At 47.0% G+C, this 23,856-nt stretch overlaps 1 protein-coding gene across 1 annotated transcript in view; it reads left to right on the top strand.

Moving 5' to 3' along the window:
- NBL1 (NBL1, DAN family BMP antagonist) overlaps window positions 1-23,038 on the top strand; it is a 38,922-nt gene extending 15,884 nt beyond the window's left edge. Inside the window, exons 2-4 of the mRNA XM_088466266.1 lie at window positions 16,609-16,793; window positions 17,363-17,474; window positions 20,537-23,038. Of these exons, the coding sequence (XP_088322392.1) occupies window positions 16,618-16,793; window positions 17,363-17,474; window positions 20,537-20,773 (525 nt within the window). The 5' untranslated portion in view covers window positions 16,609-16,617 and the 3' untranslated portion in view covers window positions 20,774-23,038. The remainder of the gene's footprint in view (window positions 1-16,608; window positions 16,794-17,362; window positions 17,475-20,536) is intronic.
- The last annotated feature ends 818 nt before the right edge of the window (window positions 23,039-23,856 follow it).

A 23,856-nucleotide genomic window follows, 5' to 3' on the forward strand; every position in this document is an offset into this window, starting at 1 on the left:
ATATCTCCTGCTTACCTTCCTCTCCCGGAATGGCACGCTGTCCCCATACACTAGTATCACACATATCTCCTGCTTACCTTCCTCTCCCGGAATGGCCTGCTGTCCCCATACACTAGTATCACAGATATCTCCTGCTTACCTTCCTCTCCCGGAATGGCCCGCTGTCCCCATACACTAGTATCACAGATATCTCCTGCTTACCTTCCTCTCCCGGAATGGCCGCTGTCCCCATACACTAGTATCACAGATATCTCCTGCTTACCTTCCTCTCCCGGAATGGCCAGCTGTCCCCATACTCTAGTATCACAGATATCTCCTGCTTACCTTCCTCTAGCGGAATGCCCCGCTGTCCCCATACACTAGTATCACAGATATCTCCTGCTTACCTTCCTCTGCCGGAATGGCCGCTGTCCCCATACACTAGTATCACAGATATCTCTTACTTACCTTCCTCTCCCGGAATGGCCGCTCTCCCCATACACTAGTATCACAGATATCTCCTGCTTACCTTCCTCTCCCGGAATGGCCAGCTGTCCCCATACTCTAGTATCACATATATCTCCTGCTTACCTTTCTCTCCCGGAATGACCCGCTGTCCCCATACATTAGTATCACAGATATCTCCTGCTTACCTTCCTCTCCCGGAATGGCCTGCTGTCCCCATACACTAGTTTCACAGATATCTCCTGCTTACCTTCCTCTCCCGGAATGGCCGCTGTCCCCATACACTAGTATCACAGATATCTCCTGCTTACCTTCCTCTCCCGGAATTGCCCGCTGTCCCCATACACTAGTATCACAGATATCTCCTGCTTACCTTCCTCTCCCGGAATGGCCGCTGTCCCCATACACTAGTATCACAGATATCTCCTGCTTACCTTCCTCTCCCGGAATGGCACGCTGTCCCCATACACTAGTATCACACATATCTCCTGCTTACCTTCCTCTCCCGGAATGGCCTGCTGTCCCCATACACTAGTATCACAGATATCTCCTGCTTACCTTCCTCTCCCGGAATGGCCCGCTGTCCCCATACACTAGTATCACAGATATCTCCTGCTTACCTTCCTCTCCCGGAATGGCCGCTGTCCCCATACACTAGTATCACAGATATCTCCTGCTTACCTTCCTCTCCCGGAATTGCCCGCTGTCCCCATACACTAGTATCACAGATATCTCCTGCTTACCTTCCTCTCCCGGAATGGCCGCTGTCCCCATACACTAGTATCACAGATATCTCCTGCTTACCTTCCTCTCCCGGAATGGCCAGCTGTCCCCATACTCTAGTATCACAGATATCTCCTGCTTACCTTCCTCTAGCGGAATGCCCCGCTGTCCCCATACACTAGTATCACAGATATCTCCTGCTTACCTTCCTCTCCCGGAATGGCCGCTGTCCCCATACACTAGTATCACAGATATCTCCTACTTACCTTCCTCTCCCTGAATGGCCGCTGTCCCCATACACTAGTATCACAGATATCTCCTGCTTACCTTCCTCTCCCGGAATGGCACGCTGTCCCCATACACTAGTATGACAGATATCTCCTGCTTACCTTCCTCTCCCGGAATGGCCGCTGTCCCCATACACTAGTATCACAGATATCTCCTGCTTACCTTCCTCTCCCGGAATGGCCGCTGTCCCCATACACTAGTATCACAGATATCTCCTGCTTACCTTCCTCTCCCGGAATGGCACGCTGTCCCCATACACTAGTATCACACATATCTCCTGCTTACCTTCCTCTCCCGGAATGGCCGCTGTCCCCATACACTAGTATCACAGATATCTCCTGCTTACCTTCTTCTCCCAGAATGGTCCGCTGTCCCCATACACTAGTATCACACATATCTCCTGCTTACCTTCCTCTCCCGGAATGTCCCGCTGTCCCCATACACTAGTATCACAGATATCTCCTGCTTACCTTCCTCTCCCGGAATGGCACGCTGTCCCCATACACTAGTATCACAGATATCTCCTGCTTACCTTCTTCTCCCGGGATGGCCCGCTTTCCCCATACACTAGTATCACAGATATCTCCTGCTTACCTTTCAGCCCCGATCTGTCCTGCTGCCCCTATACACTAGTATGGGGATCTAAATGCATCAAGCTCTGAAAATACAATATATTTGGAGATTCACTGCGCAAACAATTGTCCCCGCACTCCCACTGTGTTTCTGTGGGAAAGAATACAGGTGACGCCACCGCTCGGTTCCCTCTGCCAGAAGCCAGCATGCGTTAACCCAAGTTCACGCATGAGCAGTAGCACCGCTGAGAAGTCTTTGCGAGGAGACGTGATCTTTGGGTCAATTGTCTCCGTGCGCTCACAGCTAATTAGAATGTTAATTAGCAGGAGTTGCCCGGCCCCTGATAATTATCATAATAAATAGGCCCTTTAGTCAGAACCGTTTGTGGCAACAGAAGGCAAAAGAGACGAGAACAGGGGGCCTAATTCAGAGACGGAATCGCAGTTTCATTCTCTCACTTATCACAGTTACTAAAGTATGATAATGCTGTCCAAAGCACAGGTGATCATAGGGACGCCCACTGCTGTCTTCTCATATCCGTCCGACCATGTGCAGCAGTGCAAACATCGGTAACATCGACGTACATCGGGCAGCCATGCAGCATATGCGGCAAGTCGAAGCAGCCGCAAACACTGTAGCTCTCATGACACGCAGAGCGCTCGCATGCTGCGAAATAGATTGCAACGGCTAATTTATGCACGCCCATGAAACGGTCAGACACGCCTGCGTTTGCCTAATCACCCTGTTACCACCCCGTAACGCTGACTACCTGTCACTCACTTTGCGAATGGATACTCTGTGCAAGCGTAATCGCAAAAACAATCGCATGCGCAATGGCAAACAAATCAGGCCCACTGTACACAACTGACTCAGCAACATTATATATACGGTATTTGCAATGCAGAAAGTTTATATATATGTATATGATTTATAATTTCTGTGCCGCTTGTCTGATCTTCAAAGTTCTATGCATCCATTCCGCCGAAGGTCAGCGAGAGTTGAACGTGACCTGGGACCGGGAGATCGTGACCAAATCCTGTACACGTAAGCCGCACTCCCCCGGAAAAGGAAAAATACAATGCACAACAATGCAGAGAGGAGCAATGTCCCCCTCAGCAGCTGACCCAGGCCCCTGATGCAGCCCTCCAACAAGCCTGGATAAACAGTAACAGATTTGGATGTGGTTGGGGCAGGTGGGGAGCGTAGCTGATTTTTGCCCTGGAAAGGTGGGACAATTGCTACAATTACGCACTGTGAGAAATCATACTCCACCTAACATTTAACAAAGCAAAATGAGTATTAATGAAGCCCCTCTCACAGCCGGTCAAAACTCTGGCCCTGATTCAGACCCACTCGCAAGCGGCTGTCTGCTCGCAAGTGGGTCGATGTTCTGCACTGAGCATGTGCACGACGGAGGGAGCTCCGTCGTGCGCATGCGTCAGACGCGACGAGCGAAGGACTTTCCTTCGCTCGTTGTGTCTGATCAAAGGGGGCGTGCTGTCGATGTTGATTGACAGCACGCCCCCTTTGGTGGGCGTGCCGGGGGCGTGCCTCCCTGACGGGGGCGTTCCTAAGGGAACGCCTACCATCAGAAGACGGCCCACTGACATCACTAGTGATGTCAGTGGGAGTGATTTTGGCTCTGATAGAGCCAAAATCACTCCGGGCCTTGCGGTTGAAAACCTCAACCGCAGGCTCCGGCTCGCAGTTTCGATGGTCGCGATGGTCAAAACCATCGCGGCCATCAAACTGCACGCTCGTATAGGCTGTGGGTGGTGACCCACAGCTATACGAGCGTCCAGGAGGACGCTCCATAGTTATGGAGGACGGCCCTCATTCAGAGCGTGCGCTCTGCTCAGAGCGTATGGCTCTGAATGAGGGCCTCTGTCCCAATCTGTGCACCAAATTCAGATGAACCCACACCCGCTTTTGGAATGTTTAAACACCTACGATAATCAGGACTATTATGCGGTTGGAAAAATACAAATACCATGCTGCCCATAGAAGCCAATCTAACATTTATTTCCATTAATTGAAATGTATCCATGCAGACCGGTGGATTAATTATGACCTCAGGGAGAATTTGTAATGAATCCACCTGTGCAGGGAGAGTCACAATACACCTGGTGGCACCTGAGAACCGGTAGGAGAACTACTTACACAGACGGATAATAGGCCTGATTTAGAGGTGAGCGCACTGCCTGTTTCTGGACGCAGTGGAGCGATTTTTGCTACTGCACATGCATCTAAATCGTATAGTGCCTGCGTCCCGATTGTGTCCGTGCATATTCGCAGTTGTGATTTCAGGTGCATGCAGGGAGAAGTGTATTGAAAATGTATTGGGTGTCCTTGGGGGTGGCTTAGCGCACGCACATAGATGTGTGTTATGGGAGTGTCGCAGGCTTGTTGCCGAAAGCAGTTAAGTACAGAACCACTTACATACAGTAAGTGTCCATACTCAGTCTACCCTGCAAGCCACAGCTCCGGTATATCCCCAAGCAGAGCATAGCAGGTCCGGCAAGGAGCAGCAGCTGCACCTGGTCCCAAGTTATCTCTCGGTAGCCCTGTGTATAGGCAAATATGTAGCATGAATGTGAACCGTGCAGTGTGCCATACATACTTATTCAGGATCTGCATGGCTGAGCTGCTGAGTGTACATATATGACCTACACAGGACCGGCTGCCTGGGTGCAATGCAGTTACTCCAGCTGCAGGTGTTACTGTGCAAACATACAGGGGCCTGGCATGCATGCGGCTTTATGTTAATTCCGCAACCGAGTCTGTTTCTACTGAGACGCCCACAGGCAGCGGTGCTAATACATGTCGGTGCGTCTTTGAAAGCACTATTGGTCGCAACATCGACACTTGCACCAGCCATGCGATTGACATGCTGCTCCTGTTTGGGTGTGGGAAGGGGGCAGTGATGGGGGCCGGTTTACAAAACAGGGAGGGGGGGGTTATCCCCGTTTTGTAGGCAGGACAGGGGTCTGTGTCTTCTGATGCAGAATTCCTGGCCTTGCTGAGCAGTTCCGTTGCCCATTCTGAGTAAGCTGAGGCTTATGCAGATCAGTAATGACTGCGCTGATGATCCGATGATATCGATGCTGCGTCTTCAGACCCAGCACCGAGATCTGCAAATCTGGCAGGTGGCGTCTTTTATCATCAGACGTCTCCTCGAGGGAGGAAACATTAGATCATATAGATTTATAATGCATAAGCTGATTCTTACTGAAAAGCACTATATAAATACAATTATTATTATTATTGTTACTGCAGGTACTTGGGCTGAACCGACGAGAGGGGTTTTGTTGAATATCAATGGCGTGGAAATGCCAGCAATGGTGTGCCAAATGACCCTTAAATTGCAGATTTTTGCTTCTCCATAGGGCAGCGTACAAAAATATGCGATCTCTGGGTTACCATAAGTGAGTTCACTTACTCGCAGGCATAGGGCCCGTATCAGAGCTGTAAGCTACTACTGCTGCAGCCACGATTTTCACAGCGGTGAGAAAATCCGCTACTGCGACTTGTACTGAGACGCCCACCGGAGCCACTGCAGCTGTGCGCACCTGTGTACACATATACAGCATCGGGCGCAGAGCAGATGCCACCTCTTGCCACTTGCTATGCCAGGAAATCTGAGTCACAAGACGCAGGCACTCCCAGAAAACGGCGCAGACACCCCCAGTTTTCTGTAAACGCAGGCAGCGCCGCCCTGTCCCCGCCCCCTAATGGAGGGCACCATGACCGTAGTCCCAGAAGGAGTCCTGCACATGTGCAAATCTCCAACATTCAGGTTTGCGTACTACTCTGTGTCAAGCCTATTGGGCCTGATTCAGTAAGGATATGTGGTACCCCAGATTCTGGGTACCTATCTGTGCTGGGGTGCCCATGTAAATAAATATATATATATAAATATATACATTTATTGTAAAGTATTTTATGTTATGTAAATGTCCATTAACAGTGAACTATTACTCCCCCTGTGTGTTACCCCTACAATTCCTAGCAGCCACTGCAGCTTCTAAAGGTGTCAGGAGCAGGTCACATGATCAGTGCATCGCGAGTGGCAGTTGTAAGCCAGTAGCCGCTGGTCAGGGCATAGCTGAGGTAACCGTCTCGGAGGGAAGAGGTATGAGGAGGCGCTGAGGACGGCCATACTGGAGAGCTGAGAGGAGGGTGAGAGGGGTCTATCCCACACACCTCTAGGACTAGCCAGTCCTTTGGGGCAGTGATTGAGGCAGACTCGGCAAAAAGTGACTCCCCCATGTCATCACTGCAGGGAAGAGATGTGCTCCTACCCTGTGAGGGGATTGAAGCAACATATTCAGTTTGTCACTGAGGTGCAGCCTAAAGGGACTCATGGTGGAGCAGTGTATGGGCTGAGGACACTTATCCCAGCCTCACACACAGCCTGCGCCTCACTATACCCAAGTAAGAAGTATTTGTCTCTAATGAACTCAGAGAGAGAATTTATTTAAAAGCTTCAATATTAAACTCGCACATTATTAGCAATTACCCAGAGAGAGAGATCAGTAATAGACTGTAAGCCTAGTTGCCAAGCTACTAGAAAGTGGGCGAAAAGGAGAAAGGAAAAAGACTGATATACTTATATAGATATCTATATAGCTAATACTATTCTTAATGCAACTATACTAAAGGTACTGTAACTGAAGATACAAGTGCAGAGAAAAATAACAAAGACTTAGGGGGTCATTCAGACCCGCTCGTGAGCGTCAGGACGCTCGCAAGCGGGTCGATGTTCCCCACTGCGCATGCGCACGACGGAGGGTGCTCCGTCGTGCGCATGCGCGAGACCCGGGGAGCGACGGGCTTTCCATCGCTCCGGGTCTCGCACCAAAGGGGGCGTGCTGTCGATGTTAATTGACAGCACGCCCCCTTTGGTGGGCGTGCCGGGGGCGTGCCTGCCAGATGGAGGCGTTCCCATGGGAACCTCTGATAGAGCCAAAATCACTCCAGGGCTTGTGGCAGGGAGACCCTACCACAGGGTCTCCATAGCAAGTCAGATGGTCCAGACCATCGCGACCATCTTTTTGGCCGCTCGCATATGCTGTGGGTGGTCACCCACAGCTATACGAGCGGCCAGGAGGCCGCTCCATTTTCATGTAGGAGGGCCCTGATTCAGAGCGAGCGCTCTGGTCAGAGCGTTTAGCTCTGAATCAGGCCCTTAGTTTAAATCTCCTGAGGACCCAATAGCCCCATGTACATCCTTGTACACAGTATTCCAGAAAGCCTCAACTGACCATGGACCTTTAAGCAGAGTTTTAAAGATGCAGCAACATTTAAAGGGGAAACATCTCAAACAGATTTTAGACTTTAATGAAACTATTGCCGCCAAACGCTCGGATGCGTTATGATAAATTCCTGGGCTTTTAAGTAACCTAAGAAAAGTGCACCAACGATGGCCCGTCCTGTTTATTGAAACAGGGAATAGGGCGAACTGAGTTATATCGGAGAATATATACTTATGCAAAATAAGATGCAATACTGTAGTTAGAACTGAAAGTTTACACTAATTTATAAAAGCAGGTTAAAATATGTAATAATTGTATATGGTAAATATCTGTAATAGGTACAGAGGCTAATTGTTGATACAAAAGAAAATAGACAAATATATATTGTGACCATGTATTACTATTGATGTTTATAACCGAAGTTGACATGTTATAGGAAACTCTTCTGTGAACAATTGTTTTAGCCGTGACTTGCCTGAGTGACTCTTTTCCAGTTAAATGAAACCAACTTTTCCTAGAACACTTGTTTGATTGTGGTTGGGAAAGAAACATCCTCACCTCTCTGTTGAATTATCTAAATAAAGGCCCTCATTCAGAGCCGCTCGCTCTCTGCGGTCGTTCGTTTTCTAAAAAGGGGTGGCTATTCAAATGAACCGTTCGCACTTTGCGGTCTGTTCACGCCTCTAAGTCTGAACGAGCGAGCAAAACATGCGAACGTAAATTTGAAAAATACGCCCCCTGGCCGCTCGCACCATACGTCATGTCCGCTATTTATTAGATTAATCGAGTACATCGACCAGCGTATGAACTGCTCGCTATTCTTGTGGTTGGTTTTTTCAACCACTATTTTGCGAGCAGTTCTGACTATAAAACAACCAAGTGACGTTGTCAATGACGCTGCTGGATTAATTATGCACTCCCTTAAAACGCCCGTTTTGACCTTTAAGCACGCCTGCGATCGGATCTCCACTCCCCGTTTTCAAGCACCTTCCCCTGTTACCACCCACATACGCCTCATTCTGTCACTCAAATTATCAGGCATTCGCTATTTTGCGCGCACATGAATTTCGACCGCACTGACTGGTTCGCGCATGCGTATAACGATCCGTACGCATGCGCAGTTGGGCAAACATCGCTCGGAGCGAACGAGCTGTCGCTTACGAGTGGCTCTGAATCAGGACCAAAGTTAGGAAGTGTATTTGAAGAGCTAAAGAGAGAAGGTCCCACCTCAGTCCAGAAAGGTATGTGTGTACTAGAATGTTAATACATTTCTGATTGCGGGGTGTTACAGATGCAGCTGCGAATTTGTACGGTACGCAGCTGCAAAAGTATGCTAACGCCTGCCACATCTCAGCTGGCATAGAGACGCACACTGCTGCTTCCTCACATCCGTACTACCCCGCACTCCTGCGTATATACATCGGTACCATGGAAGCACATCGGCCCGTCACGCACAATTACAGCAGCTCTGACCAGCCGCAGAAACGGCAAGTCTCGTCGCACGCAGAGTAGTCAGGCTGTGTAGGCCATCGCAGGGGCTAATTTATGCACGCCTATGAAACGGCGTTTAAACGGACAGAGGCACGCCTGCGTTATTTCAACCACTCTCTCGTCACCACCCCCAAACGCTCGCAGCCTGTCACTCACTCTGTGTGGATTCCTCAGTGCGTCCGTAATCGCAGTGCGAGGGCTGAGTCTGCACGCGGGCCCCCTCCTCTCTCCGCCAGTCCCGTGGTGCACATGCGCGAGTCTCTGGGGACAGTAGTACTGCGCATGCGCTGGTCACTGGGAAAATGGCCGCCGCCATTTCCCCAGTGATTTTTGCTGCTCTGCAGTGCCGGCTCAGCACTACGGAGAGGTGAGTATAAGACTATGGGGCCTATTCATCATTGCTCCGGTGAGGGAACATCTGCTCCGAAAATCAGTTGTCACACATGTGCAAAGCCGCAGGGGAGGTAGTGAGGAGGCGGCAGCTGAGGGATCCGCTCGGATCCCTCTTCGCATCCCTGTAACGGAGACAGGGGCATTTCTAGAGAGGAGGGGGCCCGTCTGCAGTTTCCGACATGGGCCCCCTCCTCTCTGCCCGGTGGCCGGCAGTGCACTGAGCTGTGCGAGGCCAGCTCCGGAGTTATAGACTCTGGGCACTAGAGGAATGTGCCAGAGTCTACAGTGTAAGCACAGGTCACCGGGAAAATGGGCGTGGCGGCCATTTTCCCTGTACTGCGCATGCGCAAATGACGGGAAAATGGCCGCTGCTGGCATTTTCCAGTCGTTTTACAGCGCCAGAACCCCGCGCCGACGTGGGACTTCGGAGAGGGAAGTAATATTATGGGTGCAGGGTGTGCGGTGCGGGGCCCCCGTGTTCCCCGCACACCCTGCACCCATTATAGATACGCCCCTGAGCGGAGATCCAAGAACAAGCGCCGTCTGAAAATGGCGCTTGTTCTCGGAAGCAAACTCCGAAAACTTTCAGTTTTCGGAGTTTGCTGAATATGTATATAACTAGCGTTTCCGCATGGTTACCGGCCCATTTATCGTATGATGATTAGGCCCCTATGGGTGCCGGGCGCAGGCACCACACACCCTTCACTCATTATAGATACGCCCCTGGCTATCAGCCAATCAGCAACTAACTGTCATTTTGCAGGCTGTGTTTGAAAAATGACAGATAGAAGCTGATTGGTTGGTGCTTTCTCTCTCCAAGGTTTGTTTTTAAAAGCATCACTAATAAAAATGGTAGAAAGGGTGGGAGGGGGGGATAACTATCATCTAAATGAAATATATCTGAATGATATAAATATTACATGTTAAACGCTGTCAGTCACTCATATTTATGTGACTGGATGTAAGCGGTTCCCTCCACGTGACATTACTACATACATGCGTCCGTGTGCGAGCTGCTAATCAGTATTAGGCTCTGTATGCGAGGAATGTGAGGGGAAATGGTGCGTAGCGTAGTGCATCTAGTCAGCCGTTAATGCTCTGTATTTGTGTGAAAACCCGCGCACGACTCGGCCTAAGGCCTGGCTCTCATTTAGCTGGAATGAACTTCCTCATTGGAAATAATTGTTTTCCCCGCTCGGAGATGTAGGGAACATTGTGTATATCTGCTCTATGCGCAGATTCATCCGGCTTCAGAAAAGTGCATTTATACAAAACGTCTCGCCCTATGAATCAGAGAATCAGAGAGGGATTAACTGTAAAAAGTTAGTTTTTAATATAGCGCAGAGCAGCGTGAGCCGTGCCGAGTTCCGGTTCTGTGTGCTCGGAAGCTCGCGTAGAGTTGGTAACGGTGGGCCTAATTAGAGGCGCACGCAGACTCCATGCTGCACGCAAGCGGCCGATGTTTTCAGCCTGCGCCAGTGTGTGACTCGCGAATCCGCTCTGATGGTTACCGCTCTAAGCTGCAGAACAAATTTGGGAACAGAGGCCAAGATGTACTAAGGTTGCGGTGACCATTCCACCAGTCACCGCAACCTTACTAATCGCATATGTACTAACATATGCGATTAGTATCGCAAAAGGAAGCTCTTGCGATAAGAGCTGCCCTTTGCAAAGCAGCCGATGCCGGGTGATGGGGTCTCCGTGGGACCCACCCCCTTCGAGCCGCGGGAGCTTCCTGCTGGTCACATGTGCAGGAAGCCCCAGGCTCCTCCTCCTCGAAGCACCCGGAAGAAGATTAGGAGGAGGAGGAGCCAGAGGACCCTGCAGGAGCACCGGACGGCAACCATCGAGATCAGGTGAGTAGGGGCCAGCGTTGGGTGATGGCGAAGCGTCGGGTCCAGGGTGCGGTAAGAAGTCCATAGGCTTCTATAGGGCAACGCCAGGTTTTTCTGGCGTTACCCTCCACACCGAAAAAAGGCCGGCCGGGGCTTAGTACATATGGAAATGTGGCAAAACCCCCGAAAACTGGGTTTTTGCCGCATTTTTTCCTTTAGTACATCCAGGTAATTTTGGTGGGCATTTCTGGGAGGTAACAGGGGGCGGCTAGCCAGATGTGGGCGTGTGATTTGGACGTGTAGCGATCAGCGACTGCGTCTTAAAATGCAGATGCACCGTAACAGACGGCAATGTTCAGATGGATAATCTGCTCCTCCTTATTGGTTGGCGCAATCTTCAATGGTGTGATGGATACGTCCGATTGTGCATCTCAGTGCGCACATTGGCGGATTAGGGCCACAGCTGGTGGGCGTCTGCCTATGAATACAATTGTCTGCAGCATTAGCATACAAAATCCGCAGTGGCGGCTGCAACATCGCGCAACCTCTAAATCAGGCGAGTAAAACATGGCAGCTGCCTCTCAGGGAAAGCCGAGATACTAGAACCACTATATAAAGTACATTTTTGAGAGTTCCCAATATTACACAATCTGCTCCAGCCACCGTGAAGGGGTTAATGGAGTGTTTCCTGCGCAGCTCCTGGGCTGAGGGAGACATTTGTCTTAGATGCAGAGATACTGAGCTGCTTCATGTACAGCCAAGTTACATTCCATCCCTGGGGCTGCGGGACGTGCCTGCTGTGTGCACCGGGGGTGCCATGTCTGTACATGAATGTGAAAGGTGCACACGTCCTACTGTCTGCAAACCTGCAAATTATTCTGAGACACGGGGGTGGCAGCCAATCGGTGACCCTAGGGCGCTCAGTGCTCCCGCCAGGTGCTAATGCTGCCCCTGCGACACACCCTATGCAATATTCACCCCAAATCCTTTCATATATAGGGGGAGATGTATGAAGTCGTGGAGAGAGATAAAGTACCAACCAATTAGCTCCTGTCATGTTACAGGCTGTGTTTGAAAAATTACAGGCGCTGATTGGTTGGTAGTTTATCTATTTACCCCATAGTCATAAATTAAATGATTATTTCTTGTCCAACTTATTTTTTTTTATGGATTCCCACCTTCTGATAACTTGTACTATTGTGTTATTTGTACTATTTGTATTTTCTGTACTATTTGTGTTATTTGTATTATTTGTACTATTGTGTTTTTTGTATTATTTGTACTATTTGTGTTATTTGTATTATTTGTACTATTGTGTTTTTTGTATTATTTGTACTATTTGTATTATTTGTACTATTGTGTTTTTTGTATTATTTGTACTATTTGTGTTATTTGTACTATTTGTGTTATTTGTACTATTTGTGTTATTTGTATTGTCTGTACTATTTGTGTTATTTGTACTATTTGTGTTATTTGTACTATTTGTGTTATTTGTACTATTTGTATTATTTGTACTATTTGTGTTATTTGTACTATTGTGTTATTTGTACTATTTGTAGTTTCTGTACTATTTGTATTATTTGTACTATTTGTGTTATTTGTATTATTTGTACTATTGTGTTTTTTGTATTATTTGTACTATTTGTATTATTTGTACTATTGTGTTTTTTGTATTATTTGTACTATTTGTGTTATTTGTACTATTTGTGTTATTTGTACTATTTGTGTTATTTGTATTGTCTGTACTATTTGTGTTATTTGTACTATTTGTGTTATTTGTACTATTTGTGTTATTTGTACTATTTGTATTATTTGTACTATTTGTGTTATTTGTACTATTGTGTTATTTGTACTATTTGTAGTTTCTGTACTATTTGTATTATTTGTACTATTTGTGTTATTTGTACTATTGTGTTATTTGTACTATTTGTGTTATTTGTACTATTGTGTTATTTGTACTATTTGTGTTATTTGTACTATTGTGTTATTTGTACTATTTGTGTTATTTGTACTATTGTGTTATTTGTACTATTGTGTTATTTGTACTATTGTGTTATTTGTATTATTTGTACTATTACTATTTGTATTTTCTGTACTATTTGTGTTATTTGTACTATTACTATTTGTATTATTTATGTTATTTGTATTATCTGTACTATTTGTGTTATTTGTACTATTATTATTTATACTATGTATATTATTTGTAGTATTTATAATATTTGTATTTTTGGTTTCCTGCAAATTTTACTATATTCATTTCTTTAGTAGACTCCTGCGATTTTGAATTTATCATTATGTAGTGTTGTTCTTAGATTATAAGTACAGAATGAAGGGAATGCGGTTAATATCCCGACAATTGGGATGCCGACTGCCGGAATCCTGACATGACTGGAGAAGCCGACGTTGGAATCCTGGCAGCTGGCATCCCGATCGTAAGGAAACTGGGACAAGGTAAGTATTAGCCGCGCGGGGGGAGGGTTAGGTTTAGGCGCCCCGGGGGGACTTAGGGTTAGGCTACAGTAGGTGGGAGGTTAAGGTTAGGTTCAGGCACCACCTGGGGGTTAGGGTGAGGGTTAGGCACTTACCAGGAGGGTTAGAGTGCGGGGTAGGGAGGGTTAGTGTGAGGGTACAAAAAAAGAGGGTTAGGGGGTAAATAGGACAGGGGAACAGTACTCACCGTTCCCCTGTCTGGATTCCAACCTTCAGGATGCTGCAGCCAGTGTACTGACAGCCGGCATCTCCTCCGTCGGTATTTCATATCGGTTACGGTATTTAATCTGTGTAGCTATATATGCAACGTGCATTCAAAAAAACAAAATAAATATTACAAGTGGGTTGCCTGTGTTTTGAAAACATACTAATTTAGTTGCAAAGTCCTTTTCGTGTTTTCCTCCCACCGTTGCTACTGTGACAGTCACCATCTATTTTTATACTACTAGACTAGTCGCTGAATCTGTCTCCTCCCTCTCATTTGCATAAAGAGCTGCTAGCACTAAGATTTATAAACCGTGATTAGAAGGAGGATGTATTCAGTGGTTATTTGTAGGTTGTTTGAGATGTAAATAGAAAATGCCGAGAGTTATAACCACAATATAATGGATTGCGTACAATGGAATAGTCTGTAGGTGTCAGTTTATTCATCGCAGAGTAAACCTATTGTGTAGACAGCATTAAATTGTATTGATATGATCTATGTAGTGCCCCCACCTGTGCTCACCCACTGGAGGCTGCAGTACGTGGTGCTCTCAGGGTCAGGCTGTGTGCTCCTGTCAGGGAGCGGAGGGCATTGTAGTACAAAGGAACACTTATGGGTCACTTGGGGTCAGTGGTTTGGCAGAAACCTCATTTCCTACAAGGACTCAAAATTAGGAAACAAAAAAAAAAAAGTGACTAGAGACCCAGCCATGAGTGTAGTGACCCCTGCAGGACATTTCTGTCACTTCTAAAATCATTATAATAAAAAATAAAAGAGGAAGCATGTTTTTTTTTTCCCTTTAGGCCCCTAAATCTGCATATAGATGTACAAAGAATGCAAAAAGGCAAAGTGCTATGCAAAAACTCACACAGTTATCCTATATTGTCACTCACATATAACTGTAAGGTAACCGCAATCAATCACACATTTACAGCACAATAAGACTAAAAGGTTTAAAAAGCAATAAGTCCTTCTAAAAAAAAAAAAAGTCAGTGCTTATCGGACTAAGGTGCAAGTAGTTCATGAGGCACGAGGAGCAGCTAACTCACCTCATGAACTACTTGCACCCCGAAATTCAATTAGCGGCGATATTATCGCACCGGCCATAATTTATCGCCGATTTTTCAAAACTTTTCTCCATTTTAAAAAAGGGGGAAAATGTGCAAAATCCCTATTTTTGTATAAAAATGTGAGGATTTCTTACAGAACCCTTAGGACAGCTCCCCTAATGATACTTTAGCGAAAATTAATTTAGTAAATTGCGTACTTTGGCGAAAGACGACTGCTGAAATTTCAGTACGTTTTTATTTATTTTTTAGTGAATTATGCATTTATTGTATTGGGGCTGGTATTTTGGAGGGACATAAAGATGCGCCAAGTGTTTTAAACATCGCACGAGACGTTTTAAAAAACCGCTTGCGGCAGCCATGTGCGATGTTTAAAATACTTGGCACATCTTTATGGCCATCCGAGGACCATAAAGATGTGCCGCGATGTGGTACATCCCCCCCTGACTTTGCATACATACCACGGTTCATTACTGCGGTATGTACTAAGGATTTTGCAAAAGACAGCACAGTAAAGTGCAACAGTGTCCAATTGTGTATTATTTTATATAGTACCAATGAATAAATAAAATACAGTATAGCAATTCAAATATACGAGTGTGATATTGAGGGCCGCGGGGGCTCATGGGAGGGATCCCACAGCGTTAAGAAGCCCGTGGGCTTCTATTGGGTAACGCCACCTGAAGGTGGCGTTACCTAGCGACGTGGTGCAGCAGAATGCATCACTTTCTGCTGCTTAGTACATACGATTAATGCGGTAAAACCCCCCAAAACTGCATTTTCGGGGGTTTTACCGCATTTTCCCCTTTAGTACATCCCCCCCCCCCAATACGTTAAACGCATTTTTCATGGGAAAAAATAATAATTTTTGATCAAAATTTCAGCGCCCATTTTTCGCCAAAGTGCGCAACTTACTAATTTTTTTTTTGCTAAATTATCATTAGGGGGGCTGTCCAAAGGGTTCTGTAAGAAATCCCCACATTTTTACCCAAAAATAGGGATTTTGCTCATTTTTTTCACCTGCCCTAGCCTGGAAACAAGTTTTCTCCAGTTTTTAGGCGAAAAACAGACGTTTTTTCGCCATCTTTGGCGAAATCGGCTGATTGCGGCCGATTTCGCCTCTACGGTCCTTATTCGGATGAGTGCACTATGCACTTTTTGCATTCTTTGTACATCTATATTCAGATTAACTGGTTACCCGTTAGAGGTTAGAGGTTAACTAAACCTCACTGTGAACATATATTTTTTGTGTCTACATCAACTGTTTATCTATTTTATAATAAATTGTTTAAAATGTTTTATTAATATATACATCTTATTTATTTATCACACTCGTATATTTGAATTGCTATATTGTATTTTATTTATACATTGGTACTATATAAAATAACACACAATTGGACACTGTTGCACTTGGCTTTATACACACACAAGGTGGTTACATTATTATACATGGTTATATACAGGGTGGTTACATTATTATACATGGTTATATACAGAAACACGCCAGTTGCTTGAACCGATCACATTTATTTTTATTTAATTTTTTGGTATACAACCCTAAGCTCAATCACCATTGGTTTAGCTGAAACTCACAAACTTGGGGGAGAGCGGTTGGAAAATCATATATATTTATATTTGGAGTTTGTATTTTCATATATTTGGGAGTCCCCTCTTGATTTCCCTTTTCTTTTCCTCTTTCTTTCTCTCTCTTTCATTTCTCTCTCTCTCTCTCTCTCTCTCTCTCTCTCTCTCTCGCGCAGTGATAGGTGATTACAGTTCATGTTTATTTGTAAAAATTCTGCTTTCTTCTCTGGGTCCTGACTTTACCAATATTGTCTCAGTTGTAGGTGATGACAATGATGGGGAGGTTTCTCATTGGCTTCCTGCTCCCGGTAGCGCTCTTCGCTGCTCCGCCTCCCATTAACAGGCTGGCCCTGTTCCCCGACAAGAGCGCCTGGTGCGAAGCTAAAAATATCACCCAGATCGTGGGGCACAGCGGCTGCGAATCAAAATCCATTCAAAACAGGTGAGCGGACCCCCAGTGGTGAATGTGGTGGCACCTGTGTAAGATACATGGATGTCTTTATAGCATCCCAGTTATTTGTATGCTACTACAGTTTTTGAAGAGATGTCTCCATCTTTACGGTACAGCGCCCTATATACATGGAAACCATGCCCCTGGCCTGCATCTTTTGCCTGTGCCTTTTTAGTACCTCTCAGGTAACAAGTAGTTTATGGACTGAGTTGTGCCACTAGCAGAGGGAGCTTTCTCCTGGCGTCCCAGTGTCCTCTATCCCTCCTGATGGTGTCAGCTGGCCCAGCGTACATTATACTGGATAAAGAGTTTTCTGTGTGTACCGATAGTTATCGTATTGCTCCATTGCACTAATTGTACAAGTTACGGAGTCCTCCACTTCTGGGGTCCCCCCGATCTGCTGCAGTATCCTGGTCCCCCCCCCGGTGCACCTCTCACATGTCCTCAGTAAGGTGTTTCTCCGATTGCAGACTGGGTTCCTGTCGAGCGCATGCGGGGACAGAAGAGCTCGTACAGGTGCAGATAACTGATTTTACCCACTGACTTCTCTTTGATTACAGGGCCTGCCTCGGACAGTGCTTCAGTTACAGCGTCCCCAACACGTTTCCGCAATCTACCGAGTCTCTGGTTCACTGCGACTCTTGCATGCCGGCCAAGTCCTTGTGGGATGTGGTCAGTATCTGTGCATTATTGTGTAAGATTATGGCGTATGATTGTATGTTGGCTGTTATAGCAATAAGAGGTAATATTAGTGCCCAGTATTCAGAGGGCCAACCAGGCTCAAGCGGTTATCTGGGTCTACTAAATCTACTGTAGGTACAAAACGTGGCTACTATCGAGGGCCCATTCCGGTATATGTAATAGCCTGCGAGTTGCAGGGAGCCGCGAGATTGTCAGTGATCTAGTGGCTAGATTTAAAGTGGCAAATTCTTAAAAGGCACAACTAACCTGGTTTTGCATGTTAATACATTGCCGCTTTAATTTAGTGGTGATATATATTGTGGCTGTCTATAACTCGTAGCTTATTACATAAAACGTAGTGTTCCTTTGGCTGTAATTAGCTTCTAGTTACATCACTTAGGGCCTGATTCAGAGATGGCTGGTAATACGGTCGCAGTCACTCACAATAGCGGCTGCGGGAACATGCAAATGCTAATCTCAGCCTTCCCTTTGTGCGGGACGGTGCGATGGAGGGTACAAGCGGTGAGATGCCCACTTACAGGCTGTATGGTCTGTGCATTTGTGATGGCGATTGTAAACACTCCAACATCGACGCAGCATCGGTCCCACCATCGACATTAGCGGTACACTAGTGTTTACCTCTCTACTAATCCAACTACACATGGCCTCTGAAGCATTGTATTTGTGATTGGTTATGCAGCAGCTCCCAGACACGCCCCTGACACTCCTCTCTTACGCCCATAAATCCGCCCATTTTTGTGATCACTTTAGGTCACCTCCCAGTCTCCGCCCTGAGACGCCCAGGGGCCGCAAACCCCTTATCAAGTGTTAGCGATGCCGTACGCAATTGTGATTGCCATTTTACACTTGGGTTTGCACTAGTAAAATAATCGCTCAACTGCGGGAAGTCCGACACGTCGTCCATCTGTCAATCGGTCCCTTAGATGGGTAAATCACTAGCGACATTTAATGATGTTACTGAAGTAGGTTGTTAAAAACCATTGAAGAATAAATATTGTTGATTTAAGAGAAGCTGGGCAATTTAATACTCGGATGTTTTGCTGTTAAAAAAGGTTCAGGACACCATTGGAAACGTTTTTTAATTGTACATTTAATACATAGGGGGTCAATCCAATTAGGTGCGAAGTGAGAGGTGCTATTTTCTTTTCGAATTCGCATAGCGAATCCAATTAGCAACTCGCACTGTATCAGTCAGACTGAATTCACAACTTTCCATTCACACCTCCATGAGGGTGAGAGACGGAAAGGAAAATCTTTTTATTTTAAGGTTAAAATGTCAGGACACTGGGGGTCATTCGGAGTCGGTCGCAAGCGCTGAGCGCTCGCAACCGACTCGATGTTGCCCCACTGGGCATGCGCACGACGGAGCTGGCTCCGTTGTGCACATGCGCGAGAACCGGCTAGCGACGGACGCTCCGTTTGGGAGACGGGCAGGGGGCGTGCCTGCCCAAAAGGAGGCGTTCCCGCCGGAACGCTTGCCGTTTGGGGGCGACCCCACTGACATCATTGCTGATGTCAGTGGGGAGCTTCCTGCTAGATCAGAGCAGGAAGCTCCCTGGGACTTACGAGTGCCCAGACCCAACCATAGGGTCTGGTCGTAAGCCCCAATGGTCGTGATGGTCTTGACCATCGCGACCATCACCCATGTCGGTCTCTAGAGCTGTGGGTTCAGGATGCAAGCGGCCGCCCTGATTCAGTGCGACCGCTTGCAACTAACGACGGCCTCTGAATGAGGTCCACTGTGCTGAACCCCTTGGACACCCCCCTAATGACTAATTAGGCATTTGGAAGTTTCCAATTAACTTAATTAGTCCAATAATTACATGTCATTTTTAGGGGTTAATTATAAAAATTGTCCTCAAATTACCCCAAAATCTACTTTTTTGTTAGTTTAGGCACCCCAAATTCAATTACAATCATTCTTTAGTTGACAAATAATTGTATTTACTTTTTTTTTTCTTACATTTTTCAAGGTGCCCTCAAAGTACCCCAAAATCACCCTTTTTCCTATTTTTTTTTGCATTTTTCGTTTAATTAGTTTGAGAGTAAACGAAAAAAGTTGGGTTTTTTTAAATCATTTTCTTGCTTTTTTTAAAAAACAAAAGCACAAATCAGTCATTTGTCACCATTTAAAAACCTACGGTACCTTCCTAATTCCCACAAACCGCCCTCTATACGGTCCTGCTAACTAAATTATCCATTTTGAGGGGTCCAGGATGGTCTCCCCACATTTTCATGCACTTCTCTCACATCTCATTTGGCAGTCAGTTCTCACCCCTCCTCTACGAGTAGTGCGAATCGGCATTTTCAATTGGATTGGAGAATTCACGGGAGCGCGCTTCGCTGCGAAGTCTGCGAGTTTCAAGAAACAAATTCGCTACTCGCCATTCGCATCTAATAGGATTAACGCCATAATCCCCATACAATTTAGTGCAAACTTGCACCTAAAGGTGGGTACTCACTTGCCGAGGTGTGTACCCAGAGATGCGCACCCTAAACCTAACCCTCTGGGGGGGGTGCCTAACCCTAACCTCCCCCCGGCGGTGCCTGATCCTAACCCCCCGTCCCCTTGCCTAACCCTCCCGGGGGGGTGCCTAACCCTAAGTCCCCCCCAGGTGTCCCTAAACCTAACCCTCCCCCCCGCAGCTATGAGCTCCCGACGCCCGGCTTACGTTCGGTAGGCCGGGCATCGGTATTTCGTTGTGTGGCTAATGATAGGCGTCAGTATTTAGATTCGTATCATTAATCCCATGCCGGGCTTCCTAACTACATCCCATTGGTAACACGTAGGTGGCTATTTGACGATCAGATGGTAGAGTGGCAGCTTAGCAAAGTTCCCTATACCTCCTACTTCATGGTGATATGTGACCCCGCGCTGGTCACTGATCATCGTTGGCCAAGCCATTCTCAGGATTGATTGGATTAAAAATTTTTAAAAAACTTCTACCCCTCCTGTGAATCATCTCACAGCCTGCTTTGAATGCCCATCTGCATGGACGCAAACTTACTCACCCTTTGCCGTCTCTTAACAGGTGACGCTGGAGTGCCCTGGAAACGAGGAAGTCCCCCGGGTGGACAAACTGGTGGAGAAGATCCTCCGTTGCAGCTGTCAGGCATGCGGGAAGGAGCTAAGCCAGGAAGGGGCCATGTTTAACGTCTATCTGAACACAGCTGAGGAGACGCTTTCTCCTGCGGAGAACATTGGCCGCCACCAGCAAGGGGAAGGCTCCCCCCCTACCGCTCCGCGCGACGGCGAGAGTGAGGAGTAGCCGGGTCTTTCACTTCAAGGACTTGCCTCGCTCTACAAGGATCTACCACAGAATGCAGCACTTTCACCCTCCCTTGGACCAGAGACTACACCAAGTGCCATCACCCGGGCTACAGAACGTTCTCCGTACCTCCAAATTCGATCACATCTCACGTAGCTAAAGACACGTCTGACAGATGGGTCCAGGTCGGCTTAAATCCCACCTAACCAGATAATATTTGAACATTTTCCACTGACAAATGTTGTGTCCTCTATTTTGCGTCTATGCAGCTAATTCCACGGCTGTAGGAAGTACATCGTGTCTTCTCTGGTTTTGGCTGATGTACAAAACTCTGATGTTCTGTTCCGCCCAAGACGTTCTGTTCCGTCTCCAATCAGGCGCCAGATGATTGTATGAAAGCCGCCAGGGAGCTAATTACTGCCGGGCAGATCTGCAGTTCGGTTCTAGCAAAGGAAAGGAGGTTTCTATTGCTTGCAAGCCTTACAAGTATTACAGTAACTATTATCCCTTTGGACTGAGGCATTATAAAAACAGAGTATTATTTTGGAATATCATGTTGAATTCAGCCACTGGGTTCTCTCATACTCACTGCATGTCCATGAAACGGTTTTACGGCATTCAGTTTGCTTTTTTTTTTATAGATATAATAGCACCGCCTACAGGCTGTTTGTAGGAAGTGCACGTAAAATAAATTCACAGGCAAAAACCTTATTATTTCTTTCATAAAGTCTAAATAATGCACTTAACAGAAGTAGATGAATGGTCATTTTGCAACTCAAGAAAGGATCTATGAAATATGGATATCTTATTCCACTTTAAAGTTTTTTTTTTTCATAGCACGAACTTTACAGACATCTCCGCAGTGTAAGGACCTGGTAATAAATGGCACTTTGTTTCAAGGAAGGCTCTCATGGCTCTCTAATTCATAGAAATGCATGAAATCCTGTCGGCACAACGCGTTTCATGTCCGCGTACCCTGGAAATGATGAATCGGGACTCCGTGATACATGAAATTAAAGAAATTGCATCACTACTTGTACCAATGTACAAAGTATAAAAGAAAAATAATAGTCTTCATTCTAGCACCCTGCACCTGTCACAACCTGTGCAGTTCCTCTGTCCTGCCTGGGGTGTCACTCTCTGCACTGGTTGTTCTAGCACACTCAGCTGATGCAACAAACTTCTGATCTACAGACCAGAGTGTGCTAAGAAGGAACAGAGCAGAGAGCGCCACCCCAGGCAGGAAAGAGGAACTGCACGGGTTGTTCTAGCACACTCAGCTGATGCAACAAACTTCTGATCTACAGACCAGAGGGCCTGATTCAGAGCCACTCGTAAGCGGCCGCTCGTTCGCTCCGAGCGATGTTTGCACATCTGCGCATGCGTATGGGTCATAATGCGCATGCGCCAACCAGTCATTGCGGTCGGAAATCGAGCGCTCGCTAGATAGCGAGTGCCTGCTAATTTGAGTGACAGGATGAGGCGTTTGTGGGTGGTAACAGGGGAAGGTGCTTGAAAATGGGGAGTGGTTATCCGAACGCAGGCGTGCCAAAAGGTCAAAACGGGCGTTTTAAGGGTGTGCCTAATTAACAAAGCAGCGTCATCGCCCACGTCACTTGGTTGTCTCTTAGCCTGAACTGTTCGCATGATTGCGGTAGGAAAATCCTACCACAAGCACTGCGAGCAGTTCAGACGCCTATCGATGTACTCGCTTAATCAAATAAATAGCGGAGATGACGTATGATGCGAGCGGCCAGGGGGCGTCTTTACAAAATAGCGAGCGCATGTTTCGTTCGCTCGCTCACACATAGAGGCGTCAACAGACAGCAAAGAGCGAGTGCTCTATTTCAATAGCCGGCCCCTTTTTCTGAACGAGTGAGCGCAAATAGCGTCCGGCTCTGAATCAGGCCCAGAGTGTGCTAAGAAGCACCAGAGCAGAGAGCGACACCCCAGGCAGGAAAGAGGAACTGCACAGGTTGTGACAAGTGCAGGGTGTTAGAATGAACACTAAATAATTTAACGTTCCTTTATGCAGGCCTATTGGGAGTTGTTATAAACCCTACTGCACCAAATGGAGAAATATCACTACTGTGCACACAATGTTTCTGTTCAGTTATAAATAAAGTTTGTTGCCACACGGCCAGGCGAAATAACCGGCTAGCGATGTGGTCGCTGTTGTGTAACCCGCCTCCTCATTACTATACAGAGTTCTCTTGTCTAACATTTTACATTTGTTGTTTTTTAAATAAACACAAAATATAATCACCCCGGAGTTTGTGCGAAGCATCGTGTGTGTGACACTGGTGACTGCCCAAAAAATTATTTTAGAACATAGATGCCGACATTCTGGCTGCCCCTTCCAGGAGGGGGCAATCAGATCGGCAAAATCGGGGGCGTGACCGGTGTTTGTGGGCGGAGTGGGGGCATGGCCACATGCTTGCGTCATTTTGGCTACACAATGCCGGGAATTCCGGCACTAGGACGCAGGCGGGGGGGCTAAAATGACGCGATTCTGCGTGAATCGCATCACCGGCCCCCGATTTTCAGGAGCCTCCTGGCCAAATCGGGAGGATAGGCAAGTATGTTTTAGAACCTTTACAGGAAGATCATGGATGGTGCAGATAGATTACAGCTTATACAGAAAACTCACTTTTATACCTGTAAATGTAATAGGACAAAGATTCACTATTCGGGCCCTGTTTGATCTGTATGCAGTCGGGAAGCCGGCTGACCTAATCCCGACAGCCGGCTTCCCGACTATCATATCCCGGCAAGGGTCTAAAGACAGGTGTTGATATGCCAACGCCTGTCATTAGACATACCCCGGGAGCCCGAGCTCGGATAGCCGCGGGGGGGGGGAGGGTTAAGTTTAGGGTTCCCGGGGGGGACTTAGGGTTAGGCACCTCCCTGGGAGGTTAGGTTTAGTCTAGGGGAAAGGGGGGTTAGCGTTAGACACCCCCAGGGAGGACTTAGGGTTAGGCACCCCCCCGGGAGGTTAGGTTTAGGCTAGGGGGAGGGAGGGATGGTTAGGGTTAGGCACCCCCGGGGAGGACTTAGGGTTAGGCACCCCCCCTGGGGGACTT

This window comes from Taudactylus pleione, unplaced genomic scaffold (assembly GCF_031769625.1).
Source record: "Taudactylus pleione unplaced genomic scaffold, aTauple2 ptg002751l, whole genome shotgun sequence".
Taxonomy (NCBI): domain Eukaryota; kingdom Metazoa; phylum Chordata; class Amphibia; order Anura; family Myobatrachidae; genus Taudactylus; species Taudactylus pleione.